Genomic DNA, 15675 nt, shown 5'->3' on the forward strand with positions numbered 1-15675 from the left:
CACTCATTTGAAGCCTGGATTTAGAAGGGTTCAAGACAAGACTGCAGATAGGAAGTTTACTATAATGGTAACATGAGAAAGTTCTTGTTTTTTGTTTTGTTTTGAACATTAACTTTTTGAAAGGCAGAGTTCCAGAGAGAGAGAGAGAGAAAATCTTCCATCCATTGATTCACTCCCCAAATGACCAAAAAGGCCAACACTCTAGGTCTGCTACATGAGTGCAGGGGCCCAGGCACTTGGGCTATTTTCTGCTGCTTTCCAAAGCCATTGGCAGGAAACTGGATCAGAGGTGAGGCAACCAGGACTTGAACTGTTGCCTATATGAGGTTGTGGCACTGCAGGTGGCAGCTTAAGCCACAGTGGTGGCCCGGACAGAATTTTTTTTTTTTAAACTTATTTATTTTTATTGGAAAGTCAGATTTACAAAGAGGAGACACGGAAAGAGCATCCATCCACTGGTATGCTCCCAAGTGGCCGCAATGGTAGGAGCTGAGCTGATCCAAAGCCAGGAATCAGGAGCTTCTTCCAGGCCTCCCATGCAGGTGCAGGGGCCCAAGGCTTTAGGCCATCTTCAACTGCTTGCCCAGGCCACAAGCAGGGAGCTGAAGGGGAAGTGGAGCAACCAGGCCAGGAACCAGCACCCATATGGGATTCTGGAGAGTATAAGGCAAGAATTTTAGCCACTGAACTATTCTGCCAGCCCCCAAAACAGAATTCTTCTAAAGTATCTAGGGCAATGTCCAGCACATTGCTCAAGAATGTAGAGACATCATTATCATCATCACCATCATTATAATTTCTGCATCCTTTTAGGAAATTCTTAGCTATATAATCCTTCATGTTTAATTCTAGTCATCAATATTTCCAATGATGTTCATTTGAATTGAGAAGGATTTTTGCTGTTGTTGTTTTAAAGATTTATTTGTATTGGAAAGTCAGATTTACAGAGAGAAGGAGACATAAAAAGATCTTCCATCTACTCGTTCACTTCCCAAGGGGCTGCAATGGCCAGAGCGGAGCCCATCTGAAACAAGGAGGCAAGAGCTTCTTCCAGGTCTTCCACACGGGTGCATGATCCCCAGGTTTTGAGCCATCCTTGACTGCCTTCCCAGGCCACAAGCAGGGAACTGGAAGCAGAACTGCTAGGATATGAACCAGCAACCATATGGATCCCAGTGCATGCAAGGTGAGAACTTTAGCCACTAAACTACCAGGCTGGACTTGAGATGGACTTTCTACATGGAAAGTAAAATGCAAAACTATTATTTCCACTTTTTCTTTCTTAAAAATTTCACCTTGTGATGCAACTGGCCTTTTCCCTGAGCATGACTGGTAAAGAAAATGATGGTATACATCCGGTTGCCATATTCAATCCCAATGAGTTACCATTTCTGTTCATTGTAGTTACCTAGAACAAAACCCTGGCATCATCTTTTCTTCTTCAGTTCACTTTTTCTTTGTGACAAAGTCTTTCACAATGTTATATAAACTAAGATGGATACTCCAGTACAGATTTCTACAGTAACCAGGTGGCTTAAATCAATCCCACTCTGCCTGATGTACTTAGAGCACTGTGTATAGCAGGCAGGACAGCAGCCACATCTACAAGGCGAGCCACAACTGTGTACTTTTACCTGAGAACTTCCTCTGCCGGAGTCCAGCTCCAGCTGAGTTCGGAACTCGCGAAGGGTGCGTGGATGAGGCGCAAAGAAAGAAAGAGACGGACCACTAGGAACTCTTGATCATCATAATGGACTAAGCACAAAAGCTGTCTGCTTTATTTATACAAAATCAGTCAAACTCTGGCTCAGGCTTTTTACATCACGCTCAAGTGGGGGTTTCTAAAGATAACTCTGCCATTAGTTTCACCTAAGGCTAGGATGTTAACCACCTGTGCCTGGCACCTGGCTCCTGGCTAGGAAAAAGTTCTCAATAGATGATGCATATCAATCACTAACACATTCCTACCACAATTACTCTACAGCTTGGTCTTGAGACAGTCAAGGAAGGAAGGGGCCTAAAAGATCAAAGAAAGAGGGAAAGAATAGATTCCACTACACCTTAAGACAGAACACCCTTGATTAGCATAGGATCAAAAGGGGAGTTAGCACCCTTGATTAGCATATTGCCACAGGATGCAGCCCTAACAGCAATAACAGCTTTTTGGCTAAAAAATGCAACAGCAACATCAGCTTCTAAGCTCCCATTGATATTTAACAGTAACTCCACAGAGGCAGACAATGCCTAAATAGATTACAGAATTCTCAGCGGGGTTGTCCGGTGTCCTTGAAAAGGGAGGCAGAGCTGCATTCAGGTGTTGTAGAGACATCCGCTGGGCCTTACCACACAGCGGGAAGTTCCTTGTGGCCTTGTCTGCAAAGGAACATACTCTTCACACTTTCCTGTCTTCCACACCCATCACACGGACCCCAGCACTTCCGTTTGTAATCTTAGGAACTAAAAGGCTTTTAAGCATTGTGAGAGACAATAACAACAGCACACACACATTAAAAAACAAAACAAACAAACAAACAGAGATCTGCAGACCCGGGTCTGTACCCTCCACGTACAGACACCCTTCCTGCTGTGTGGTGTCCGAACCCGGTCCAGCATGCACAGCCCTGAGACCATCTTTACCCTGGAGTAAAGTCACACTCTTCCCTTCTCGTGCTGGAAATTCACTACCAAGTGTGAAATGAAACCATGCCAACACATTTTGGTCGGGAATTATAAAAATCCTTCTTACTGAAGGGGATTAGACATGAAGTGTTTAGGCAATACAGTAACTCCATTTAAAAAGGGAATTAATTTCCCAAGTCTATTCCAAAAGAATTTGCTAGCAAGGGATACAAAAGAAATACTTGAGGTAGAATGTCTGTGAGTGGAATGGAAGCACTTGGCTTTCACATTACACTTTCTACCCTCTGATAAAGGCATGAAATTTTTAAAGATTTATTTACTTTTATTGGAAATGCAGATTTACAGAGAAAGGAGAGACAAAGATCTTCCATTTGCTGGTTCACTCCTCAAGTGGCTGCAATGGCCGGAACTGAGCCAATCCAGATCCAGGAGCCAGGAGCCAGGAGCCAGGAGCCAGGAACTTCCTCCAGATCTCCCACGCAGGAGCAGGGTCCCAAGGCTTTGGCCTGTCCTCCACTGCTTTCCCAGGCCACCAGCAGGGAGCTGGATGGGAAGTGGAGCAGCCGGAATTAGAACTAGCACCCATATGGGATCCCGGCATGTGCAAGGCAAGGACTTTAGCTACTGGGCTACAGGGCCAGGACCTGCAATATTCTTAAATGTAGTGACGTGATTGTTTTAGTATTGCATTTTGTTTAAGTTGTAAAATATTTTTACTGTTCCTCCTTATATAGGATATCTAGTGGTTAACTGCAGCATTCAGGTTTTTGAACACTGATTTGCAATTCTCTCTTCTGTCAATACTGATTTTATTTACTGATAATATCCTGGTGGGCTTGTTGAAGAAAAATAGGTTGTTTTATTTCTTAAGCCAATTAACATTAAAAGAGTGACAAAAACCAACAACCATTAGTAGGAATGCACTTAAAAAAAGTCTCAAAACAAGAAAAGATACCTGTTTCTCTTTGTTTCTTCCTAGTTTAATAAGGACTAGGAGTTTTTAAATTGCTAGTTTGCCAATCGGTGAGAATCCAGAGCGAATACTTCACACAGGTCTGAGTGATGAGAAGGTATTACCAATGAAAGGTGTTCTGTGCTTGAATAGACTTCCATTTTATTTAAGACTGGACTTCTACTCCAACCTAATCCTGTTAACATTGTATTACAAAATAATATGTTCTTCAAGTCTAATAATGATAGGACTAGTTAATGAATAATTTCATTTTAGATTGAATTTAAATGTTTCACTTAATGCATAATTTTATTTTTTGAGTCCATGTAAATGTTAATTTACATCTGTACCCTCTGTACTCACACACTATAATATACTGTCTCTTTCCAATGTAACTACAGTGGATTTAAATAAAAGTTGAAATTTAAAACAAAATAACTTGTAATACAATAGCCATTTGGTAAAGTAAAAACGTTTTGAGCACATTGTATATAAACATTCAAGAAATATGTTGGGTACAGAAACGTTTGAAAGAAAACGTCTCATTTCATTGTATTATTGCACAAGAAACAGTTTCTAATAATTACTACGTTAAATACTAAATTTGTAGCGTTTTTCCACATTTGAGCTCCAGTTTTCTACAATTTGGAAGAGGTGAGGTGGTCGTCGTTACTTAAACAATGCATCTGCCACCTTGTTCTTCGGGAAAGGAACTCCGTTTAAATGGCTCGGAGTGAAAAATTAAAGCATCGCATTTACTGTCCACTCAGGGCTAAAGTTCTACGCCAACGTGCTGGGTAACAAAGTACTGCTTGACCAGGGATCCTGCAATAACATCCATGTTGAAGACGTTCAAAAGACCGTAGCGGCTTGATCACGAATCCATATTGAAGAAAAATGGACGTACAGTTTAAGCGGAATCACAAATCCCCACCTCCACTCCCCACCCCCCTACGGTTATGCTATAGAAATGCGAAACCGGGAACTGGGATTCATGCTTTAAACTGTTTTATTCTTTTCGCCTGGGAGCAATTGAAGGAACGACGTGGACGGCCCTGACGAGAGGGATCTACAGTACAGCAGTGCTGGAAGGACGGAGCGCCAGGAAAGACGCGGAAAGCCCACGCGTCAGCCGTCCCTCCCGGCACCACGTCGGGCACAAAGCGCCGCCCCAAGCACCGCCAGGCTCCCGTCACGGCCGGCGGAGAACACAGGTGACGAGCGAGAGGGCGGCCGGAGGGCAGCGGGGCGCACGCCGCCACCCCGGGGTCCCCGGCCGCCCCCTCAGGGCCCTCAGCCGCCCCCGGCCGCCGCGCCGCGGATCCCTCCGCGCCAAGTAGTGCGCCGCTTCCGCGGGGACGGCGCCTAGGCCCCCTGCGCGACCGTGAGCGGCCCGGCCTGAGGGGAGCGAGACCGCCTGGCTCGCCTTCTCCCCGGCGACGCCGCCGGCGGGCCCCTCGGCTCCTCGAGGCCTACACCGGGCACGAGGATGCCAGAGACGCCGGCGCCGCCGCCGCCGGGGCAGGTGTCCCCGCGGCCGCCCCGCCCCCACGGCCGCCGGCAGGAAGAGGAAGGAGCCGCCCGCGGGGCCGCGCGGGGCGGGGGCGCCCCGGCTCCCGCAGGCGCGTGACCTAGTTCGTCCTCCGATGGATTTGACAGGTTGTCGGCTCGGGGCTCCCCGCCCCCACCCGCTTCCGGGTCTCTCCCCCTCCCCCCGCGCAGGGCTGCCCACCGCCCGAGTTTCCCGGCCCGGCCCCTCACTGGCCCTCGCGCCGCCAGGCGTTCCACCCCCTCCGCCTCGCCTTCCCATTGGTCTTCGCGACGCCCGGAGCCCCGCCCCCTAGGCACCGCGCATCGCCATTGGTTTGGCGCCGGCCCGCGCCCCGCCCCCTTGCCCGCGGCCGAAGCGCTGGGTTCCTGCGGGTCACCCGCCGCGTCTCCGGCCGGGCCTGGTGCTCTCTCCGCCGCCCTGCATCTCCGGCCTGCTGCCCCGTCGTCGGGCTGGAGCGCGTAGCCGAGCGGGGCTCTCGGCTGGGTCGCTCGGCACCTGGCCGTCACCCTTCCTCCCCTCCCGCGCTCTGCTCCGCATCCCACCATCCTGTCTTGTCTGCAATAAGAGAATCCCTTCTTCAGGCTATGGCTTCGAGCTGTTTCTCTGTCCCTCTTCGCCGCCTTCCACTCCGGCACCCAAAATTCAGCCTTACCAGGAGAAAGGGCACGGATAAAAGTGATAAATGTCAATACCAATGTTTTTATTGCTTCTGGGTTTTGAAACCGAAACTCAGCTGGAATGCCCTCCGAACCTAGGACAAACATTGGCTTCTTAACCGGATGAGCTGTAACAGCAAAACTGAATAGCGAAGTGGCGGGAGGGGAGGCTGTGCTCGGCGCCGTTGGGGAATATTGAACTCGGGTGTCTTGGAAAGTTTGCCGGAGGTTGTAAATGGCTGTTCTTACGTATAATGGTAAACTGATAGGGCTGAGGATTCAGTCTAATGCCAGTGCAAGTCATAGGCTGTCAGACGCCAAGTCCTTAATTATTTAAATGAGGGAGTGAAGTGGGAGGGTTCCCAGGTGAAGCCTGCTCCCTGCCTGCTGCCTCCCGCCTCTGGAGGCGCTCAGGGCCGGGTGCTGGGCCTGTGGCCGCAGGCTTCCCCCTGAGCTTCCTTCACTCCATGGCCAGCCCATTTTACCACAGGGCCTTTGCACCCGGCGTCTTCTGGCCGTATTTCCTCAGAGTTCTCACGTGGAGAATTCAAGTTCATCCTCTGAGCTGGGCATTTGTGGTGCTGTCTAAATAGGCGATGGTTCTGCCCCTTATTTCCTTTCAAAGCACTTAACAGCAATGTCTGAGATCCCCTCGTCTGCTTTGCATGAGCTGTTCCCCTCCTCCCTCCTGTCAAGGTGTGAACTTCCTGGCCAGTGTGGTATTCCTACAGGGTAAACTCCACTGCTGATGGCGGCGACTGATCCAGGTTCCTGCTTATGCACGGGGAGGAGTAGAGGGAGCAACAGAGGATGGCTCAGGTACCTGGCCCAATGTCACTGACATGAGACACTCAGATGGGATTCCTGGGCTTTGGCCAGGGTAGGCCATTGCTGCTATTTGGGGAGTGAGCCAGCAGGTGCATGATCAGTTCTCTCCTGTCACTGCCTTTGCAGTAGTCTTTAAATACCAGAAAGCAGGCAAAATGGGCTGCTGGAGGCAGGGGGCAAAGCACAAAGCAGGTGCTCAGCGAACCCTCCATGAATAAACAACTAAATTAGCTGGGTTCCAGTGTCCTGATCAAGCTGTAGGAGTCTGCCAAAATCGTATAGACATACCAGAGTCAGGATTGGGAAAACAGCTCTCCTGTTTGTAAATGTTTTGTATTTTTTAAGATTGTGTGCTTTATTTCCTGCTCTTCTTTGACAAGGAGAAGCAAGCCCCAAGGCTACCCTTTTGCCCACTTCCTTTGCAGCTGTGCACAGAATGGGTCATTGACCTTGTCCTCCCAGCTGGCCCCAGGTGGGTTGGTGCCTGGCAGGGAGCGCCTTCCTTCAGTGCAGCCTGGGAGCATTTCTGCTTGGCAAAGGGTCAGAGCAGGGGACAGGCGGGAGTCCTGGTTCTCAGACCATCCCTGGAGCTTAGCAGTTGCACAGGAGTTGCCTAAGTGGCATTCCATCCCTACCACCACCACCACCATTGAGGGCAGGGGAGCAGAGCCAGGAGGAGGGTGCTCCTCCCTCCTCCTCTAGTGCACCGCCCAAGAGGCCAGCCAGACCTGTGTGATCCTGGCCCAGAATGTCTATGGGAAGGTCCTTGTCTTCCTGCTCAGGCAGAGAGCACCTGGTCAGTTGCCGGAGAGTTGGAAGAGGTGGTGTGAGTTTGGCCAAGTCTCCCAAGCGCTCTAAGTCTTAGAGACTTATCCTTCACTGTTTGTCCATAGTTTCAGGGGGTATGCACATATCATGGATTTTAGCTGCTAAAACTGAGTTCCAGGCAAGAATCCTGTGGCCTTCCCCGTGCCCACAGGGCTTTGCCAGGAGCAAGAGAAAGCCAGTGCTAGAGTGAACTTCTCCCTGGCTCAACCCAGTTTGGATCTAACCCAGAAACCAGTGGGTGTGGCCAGGAGAAGGCTGGCTTGAGTGGGTGAAGTGAACTAAAACACACGCTCTGGGTAGAGGTTGAGGTGGAGGGGAGGGGCGGTCACTGAAGTCTCAGTAGTTTCAGGCAGGGAGGTTGCAGAGAAAGCAGCGTGGTGACGGTTCCTCTTTGCTGCTGGCAGCACAAAGAACAAGGTGTGGAAGCTGACTTCAGGGCAGTGAGCTAAGCCCCCTTTTAGGGTGCTCACTTCCCTTATTGGAGTGCCAGCCCACGTCCTGCCTACTCTACTTCCAGTCCCACTTCCTGCTTATGTGTTTGAGGCAGAAGATAACAGCCTACGTTTTAGGTTGCTGCCACCCACGTGGGCAACCCCAGTGGAGTTCCTGGCTTCTCTGTCCACATTCCATTACTGCTAGGCCTCACCTCTCCTGGAACTTTTGAACATACACAAATTAGAAATAAAAAGTCTTTTAGCAATAACATCTTTCCCGTCCCGCCCAAGCAGTGAACAGAGGGTGAGGGATGCAGACATGCAAGGGCCATGCTCAGGGGCTACTCCACATACCCCAGAGTCAGAGTGTTAGAGCGATGGAAGCACAGGACCGAGAGAGAGAAAGCCCCGCCTTATCATGGGCCTTTATGGGGGCTTGCGAGGGGTGTGATGATGCAACAATGCAATCCCACCCTCCTCTGGTTCCAGGTGATGATAGGTGAGCATCATAGGTGGGCAGAAAAGATTCTGTGGATGGGGAAGGCATGTCTTCCAAGCTCAACTAGCTGCCTATCCCACAATAGTCCCTTCCTCTCTGTAACTCAGATACATAAATAATTTGTTTGGTAACTATTTTATTTTGACAATCTTTATATAGTTGATTAGAGCACAAAGGGTCAAGGGCCACAGGAAAGTGGGTAAGACCTTTGTTTCCACGTTATTATTGTGATTTTTCTTTCAAGTATCTGTGGTAAGAGGAAAGAAAAAGGGAGAAGCCCCACCCAGCCTCCCACCCATCCCAGGTCCCCAGTGTGGGTGGGGCATGCTCCAAGGGTCCTGCTCAAGTGGTTTTGATAGTTCAACAGTTCTGAATTGTTGCCAATCTCGCCATTCCAAACATGTTGAAATGTTTCTAGAATCCACTGGCTGACATAGTTCGCTTTAGAGTCTCTGTTAGCCCAGATTTTCACTGCCAACACATGGCTGGGGTAGTTGAATGGTTTGTTCTGTCTTCCATTCTCTGTGGTCCTGGGTATTCTCTGCAGTTTCCTATGGTCTGTCATATCTTCCATGTGCACCTGGATATGCTGTCCACTGCTCCGTCTGAGCCTCTGAGGAGGCTCAGCTAGATATATAAATTTATAAAAGAAAACAAAACAAAACAAAAAGACTAGGTGTCAGCAAGGTTGTCATGCAAGAGATTTATGGGGAGGGGAGAACATGTATAAAGAGCCACCAAGTGTGTGAGCCCTGGGGAAGGGGTGGGGAGGCAGGAAGCTGTCTGGCTGCAGTACAACTTAGAGATGGTCTTAGCTAGGATTACTAACAGTATTTGAATACACGGGAGCCTGGAAGGACCTATCTTAACACTCAGCACTGGCTTGCAGCACCCAGCAGGAAGTTTGCTCTGGTTTTAAGATAGATTCATTCATTGATTTGAAAGGCAGTGCCACAGAGAGACAGAAACTTCCTCTGCTGTTTCACTCCCCAAATGGCTGCAACAAATATCCATTTTAAACTCCCCTGCTAATCTGTCCCTATCACTAGTAAGGTAAGCACAAGAGTGGGTCAGGATGGACAAGGCAGTGGTTGCACCTGCCAGCATACGTGAGAGCCGGGTCTGGGGGCCGATTGGGCCGAGCTAAGCTGCAGCACCCACGGGTGTGAATGAGAGCTAGATGGGATACAGGCTGGGCTGGACTAGGCTGCAGCAAAAATTGGAATGTGCGAAAACTTGGCTGGAAGCAGGCCTAGTAGAAGTTATTGGAGGGTTGCCGCAGCTAGGCTGTGACGCCTTGCCAGTGTGTGTTCTGTGGCAGACTGACTGGCTGGGCTATAACACCTATCACTTCACGTAAGATATGGGCACACTGGGGAAACATGCCCTGACCAGGCCGCTGCGTGCACTGGACTTGGACCCCAGCCACAGGGAAAATCACAGGTTGCGTGGTCTGACCTTGGAGTGCATGTGTAGGGACGGGGCCTCCTGTGCAGCGGATAGAATGCCCAGGTGCGTGCAGGGGACGTGCCAGCCAGCTCATCCAGGCCAGCAGGGGATGTGGAGTCCTAGAGTACTGTCTCAGGGGATGGAAAGCGGAACAGGTTGGACCACTCTGATGGCCAATCTTGACAGCCTGTTCCTGGGGCTGTGGATGTGCTGGGGTGGATTCTGTCAACCTGTAGACTTCAGAAACATTTGCTCAGCCCTGGTGTAACAAAGTTGATGACATCTCAGAACTATCAAAACAACTTGAGTAACGCCCTGGGAATACTCTTCCCCACATCAGGGCCTCCTGCCCTGCAGCACAGGAAAAAAACTGAAATGTGTGTCCCACACACCTCCCTTAATATCTCAGTCCTCCCCACCCTCATCAGAGTCACATGGCATTCATCGCTAACTATGTAAATAATACATATATATATGTATATTTTAATTAAAAAGAAACGAGGCTCATATGGTGGCACAAACAGCTAAACTTCCTGCGGTGCTGGCATCCCATATGGATACTGGTTCAGTTCCTGACTGTTCCACTTCTGATCCAATCCAGCTTCCTACTTATGGCCTGGAAAAAACAGCCGACAATGGCCCAGGTTCCTTGAGCCTCTGTTCCCATGTGGGAGATCCAGAAGAAACTCCTGGCTCCTGGCTCAGGACCAGCCCAACTCCAGCCATTGCAGCCGCTTGGGGAGTGAATCAGCAGATGCTAGATCTCTGTCTCTCCTGCTCTCTGTAAGTCTGACTTTACAATAAAAAATAAATATTTAAGAAAAAATAAGCAAACATAGCTTTATGGGTGCAGATTCCCAAGGCTTTGGGCCATCCTCAACTGCTTTAGCCACTAGGCTACTGCACCAGGCCCTAAAGAGAGATCTTAAATTAAGGCTCACTCCTTAAATGGCTAGGTGCACCTCGGCCAGGCCAGGCCAAAGCAGGAAGGTGGGAGTTGCATCTGGGTCTCCCACATCAGGGAGACATCTAAGCCCTTGGGCCATCTTCTGCTGCTTTCCTGGACTCAATAGTAGGGACCTGGATGGGAAATAGAACAGCCAAGACTCAGCACTTTGGGATGCTAGCCCTGTAGGAGGCAACCTAACTTGCTATGCCACAATGCCAACCCCAACATACCTTTTATGTGATTAAAAAAACACTAATGGTAAAAGTCCAAAGGGCCTCAGCCTTGGTCCTGGTATCCCATATGGGTGCTGGGTCATGTGTAGGATGTTTCACTTCTGACCTGGCTGCTGGCTGATGGCCTAGAAGAACAGCAGAGAACGGCCCAATGGCTTGGACTCACTGCGCCCACGTAGGAGACCTGGAAGAAGTTCCTGGCTCCTGGCTTCAGCATGGCCCAACTCCAGCCATTGTTGCCATTTGGGGCATGAACCAGCAGATGGAAGATCTTTTTGTCTCTTCCTCTCTCTGTAACCTTGCCTTTCAAACAAAAACCCAATAATAATAAAAAAATATTTTTTTAAAAAATTCAAAGGGCAATTTTTAAAAGGATTTATTTATTTTTATTGTGAAGTCAGATATACAGAGAGGAGAGACAAAGAAGAAGATCCTCCATCCGATGTTTCAGTCCCCAAGTGAGCGCAATGGCCGATCTGAAGCCAGGAGCCAGGAACTTCCTCCAGGTCTCCCATGTGGGTGCAGGGTCCCAAAGCTTTGGGCTGTCCTTGACTGCTTTCCCAGGCCACAAGCAGGGAGCTGGATGGGAAGTGGAACAGCTGTGACATGGACTGGTTTGTATATGGGATCCCAGTACATGCAAATCGAAGACTTTAGCTACTATGTTACCACACCAGACTCAGATCCCTGTTTCTTATGGCTTGAGAAAGCAGCAGAGGATGGCCCAAGGCCTTATTGGCCTGCACCCACATGGGAGATGTGGAGGAAGCTTCTGGCTTCAGATCAGCTTAGCTGTGGCTATTGTGGCATTTTGCGGAGTAAACCAGTGGATGGAAGACCTCTGTCTATCTCACCTTCTCTTAGTGTAACTCTGCTTTTCAAATAAAAAGAGTGAATACATTTTAAAGGAAGGAGGGAGGGAAGGAGGAAAAAAAAGAAGGGAGGGAGGGAAGAAAGAAGAAAAAGAAAGAAAAGAAAAAAGAAAGGAAAAAGAAAACCTTTCATTCATTGGTTCAACTCCTCAATTGTCTGAAACAGCTGAGATTGAGCCAGGCTGAAGCTGGAAGCCTGAATCCTACCCACGTCTCCCACATGGGTGGCAGGGCCCAGGTATTTTGACATCTACCTTTGCTTTCCCAGACACTGCAGGGAACTGAATTAAAAGTGAAACATCCAGAACTGGAACTAGCATCCATATGGAATGCCAGCTTGCAGGGAGCAGCTTAACCCACTGTACCAAAACTGTGGCCTCAAAAATACAATTTATAGATGAGTTTGGGGCAGGCATTTGGCTCAGTCGGTTAAGCCACTGCTTGGGACAATAGCATTCCTGCCAGTTCCTGGGAGGCAGTAGATGATGGCCCCCGAATGGAGTTCCAGGTTGCTGCCTCTGGCCTGAGACTGGCTGCTGTGGTCGTTTGAGGAGTGAGCCAGCAGATGGGAAATTGCTCTCTCTGCACTTTAGCTTGCAAATAGCCAAAAAAAAAAAAAAAAAAAAGTAAATCTTCTTAAGGTAAGTTTGTCTTCATACCAAAAAAAAAAAAAAAAAAAAAATTGAAATCCATGGTTAATTTTCCTGATTTTCATTTTCCACGAATTTTTTGAATTTCCACTCATGAGCTAAGCCTACTAAGCCCTGCTCGGATGCCCTGCTCGCTCTGCAGTCCTCCCCTCCCACTCCTCCGTGCTCCCACCCCGCCATGCAGCTCTCCTCTCCAAGGCCCAGAACTGTCATAAAGTGGGAGTTTTTCTGTTACCTATGCCAAGGAAGCCTTTAAAAACTTAGATTGCTTCCAACCAGCAGCTCCTTTATTTATTTATTTAATCTTAAAATGATATTCTCTTTTCTTTTTCAAATAGTCACACCTGAGATGAGTGTAAGCCGGAACTGCTAGTTTTCGGAATGCTAAAGTGACACCTAGACGTAAATTCATATTCTGTTTGAATAGTGTGCAGGAAATGCTCAAAGAGTTGCAAAGCAATTGCTGGAGAGTATGTGTGTGCATCATCAAAGTACAGGTACCCAATTTAAAAATCTTGTTAGAATTGAATCCTGCTCTTATTGTAGGAAAGGAACAAACTCTAATGGAGAGGAACAGGAATTGAAAAAGTCAAAACTTGGAAGGCAGTAAGCCAGTCAAGGAACTGTCCTATTTCTGCATGTGGTTGTATCTGAAGGAACAGACCAACAGTCCTGGAGATGGAGGTTGTATGCAAGGCAAGCATGAACTTCAGAGGAGACTGCCCTGCTTGGTGTGTGCCCCCTTTTATTGAGACTGATGTTCCTTGTACATTTCAAGGATTCTTTTTTTGCATAGAAGATAGGCGTTCCTTTGGCGTCTTCGTGTCAGAATCTGAGCTCCGCTGCTGCGTGGGACTGTGCTTGGCCATTACAATTTGATCTACAGTCACGAGCTGCAGCACCACCTCAGCTACTGCCCGAAGTCCTTGGGCTTTGGCCATGAGGGAGTCCCATATCCCTTCCTGGGCCACATTTATTATCCCCTCAGTTCCCACTCCAATCAGGAAGTTCCCAACTTGGTGAACTCCACTCATTTTAGCCATCACGTCTGAGACAGCCAAGCCGGCGTTCTCAGCCAGGGTTTTGGGAAGAGACCGCAGGGCCTGAGCAAATGCGAGGAATACGGGACCGCTTGGCCCTTCCAAGTGTCTTCCCTTATCTGTGAGCATTTTAGCCAGAGCCATCTCCGTGGCCCCGGCTCCTGGAATCAGTCTGGGATCTTGGCACAGCTGGAAGTAGGCATCAATGCCATGGTAGGCAGCCTGCTGTGCACCTTGGAGCCCCTCTGTTGTGGCCCCCCTGAGGACCAAGGTGAGGGCAGGTGTGCCTGGACTGTCCCATTCAAACACCGCAGCCAAACCTTCTCCCAGCTCCTGTCTGTAAACCTTCTGGCACTTGCCTGGCTTCAAAGGAGGAATCAAACGAGTTTGCAAAGGTGTGTCCAGCACCTCGCTCAGATAAACCATCTCCCTCCGAGACGTGGCTTGAATCACCATGATGCCGTACTTGTCAGCTGTTGTGAGGGTCCTGTCATCAATTTCTCCCCATACCACCACCACGTTAATACCGACAGCGGCCAGCTGAGAAACTTGCTCTTGTATTAGTCGTTCACTTCCGTCACTAAAGTTAACTAGGTCCTCAGAACTGGAAAGCCGGGCAGTTGCTGGGGCATTAGGACTGGCAGGACCAAAGGGGCAAATGAAGAGAGCCACCCTGGCCCCGGTTAACAGCACAGTCATTTGGCCACAGGGTTTCCCAGATATCGCGAGACCCGGGACTAGACAGGAATCCTCCAGTGCCCCTCCATGCAGGACGCATACCCCAACACGCTCGGGCTTGAAGCTGCCGTCCAACTCCTTGCTAGCCCAGCATGCATGGGCCACCAGCTTGGTCAGGAACTCTATGTGGCTCACAGTGTGGGTATTCATTACAGAATAGAGGGCCCAAGAAGGATCTTCCAAGGGCCCCAGAGATCGGATGGCTAGAGAAGGCAGAGAGGCCAAGACCTCTGCTGAGGCTGTGGCGTAGGCCTCCCGGAGCTGGGCGCGAGGCAGGCCAGCCTTGAGCAGGTCTTCAGCCTGCTCCAGCAAGGCTTCTGTCAACAGGACCAGGAAGGCCGTGCCGTCCCCACTGCCCTCTGCCTGGGCCTGGGCTGCATCCCGGAGGAACAGGGCCACCGGGTGTTCCAGCTGTAAAGCCCTGAGGATTGCTGCGGCATAGCCTGTGCACAGTGTCTCTCCGCTGACGGTCACCAGGAACTTCTGCCGGCCACAGGGGCCGTAGCAAGGCCGGATGATCCTGGCCAGGGTCTGGACTGCAGCCGTGCTGCTCAGCTGGTACCGGGCTTCCTCTCGGGCACTTCCTGAGCATTTCTTGGGGCCCAGCTCCAGGCGTTGGGGCAGTTCCAGGGTTGGTGGGGCTCTCTGGTCCATGGCTACCAGAGGGGGAGGGAGTGTGTGGGTTGCCGAGGTGCTCTGGCAGTGGCAACAGGGGGAGTGGTGTCAGCAGAAACAAGGAACCCAGCAGTCTGAAGAAGCCAGTCTGGAGTAGGCACGCTGGCTTAGCTCCAAGGGGCTCCTGAGGAGAGCTCAGGCCCAGAACCAGCCCCCAAGTTGATTCTGCAGAGGAACTGGGCTTCTGGAGCTTCCGAACTTGGTAGCAAGCAAGATCTTTAGCTGATGAAGTCACAAAGTGGCAAATGGAATCCGTGCTGGGGAATGAGGTCACAGAGGATGTTTAGCCATGGGCAGGCCCTGACTGCCAGCAAAAATCAGCTCTGGTTGTCCAGTACGAGGGGGACACTCCTTTAAACTCGGGATGATAAGAAGAAAATTAGGTAGCAATGCCTACGTAGTTAAAGTCGCTGACAGGGGCAGTGCAAACGCAGAATAGGTTAACCCTCTACCTGAGGCCCCAGGTTAGAGTCCTGCCCACTGTACTTCTGATCCAGTTTCCTGCTAATAGCCTGGGGAAAGGACTAGAAGATGGCACATCTGCTGGATGCCTGCCACCCATGCAGAGGACTGGATGGAGCTCCCGGCTTTGGACTGGCCCAGCCTCAGCCATTGCAGCCATTTAAGGAGGGAACCAGTCGGTGGAAGATCTTTCTCTTTCTCTCTGTAACTTTCTTTCT

The 15675-nt window shown here is 49.9% G+C and overlaps 1 protein-coding gene across 1 annotated transcript; it reads right to left on the minus strand.

The window, feature by feature from the left end:
* Positions 1-13075: 13075 nt before the first annotated feature.
* On the minus strand, positions 13076-14974 carry CCT8L2 (chaperonin containing TCP1 subunit 8 like 2). Its single transcript, XM_041001943.1, has one exon. It carries the CDS (start codon positions 14972-14974, stop codon positions 13316-13318), a length of 1659 nt encoding a protein of 552 aa, XP_040857877.1. The 3' UTR covers positions 13076-13315.
* Positions 14975-15675: the final 701 nt, after the last annotated feature.

Source organism: Ochotona curzoniae, unplaced genomic scaffold (genome assembly GCF_017591425.1).
Source record: "Ochotona curzoniae isolate NIBS_2020 unplaced genomic scaffold, NIBS_Ocur_1.0 scaffold_2476, whole genome shotgun sequence".
Lineage (NCBI taxonomy): Eukaryota > Metazoa > Chordata > Mammalia > Lagomorpha > Ochotonidae > Ochotona > Ochotona curzoniae.

Coding starts and splice junctions, on each gene's coding strand:
- CCT8L2 (XM_041001943.1), bottom strand. CDS start 14,974: ATGGACCAGAGAGCCCCACCAACCCTGGAACTGCCCCAACGCCTGGAG.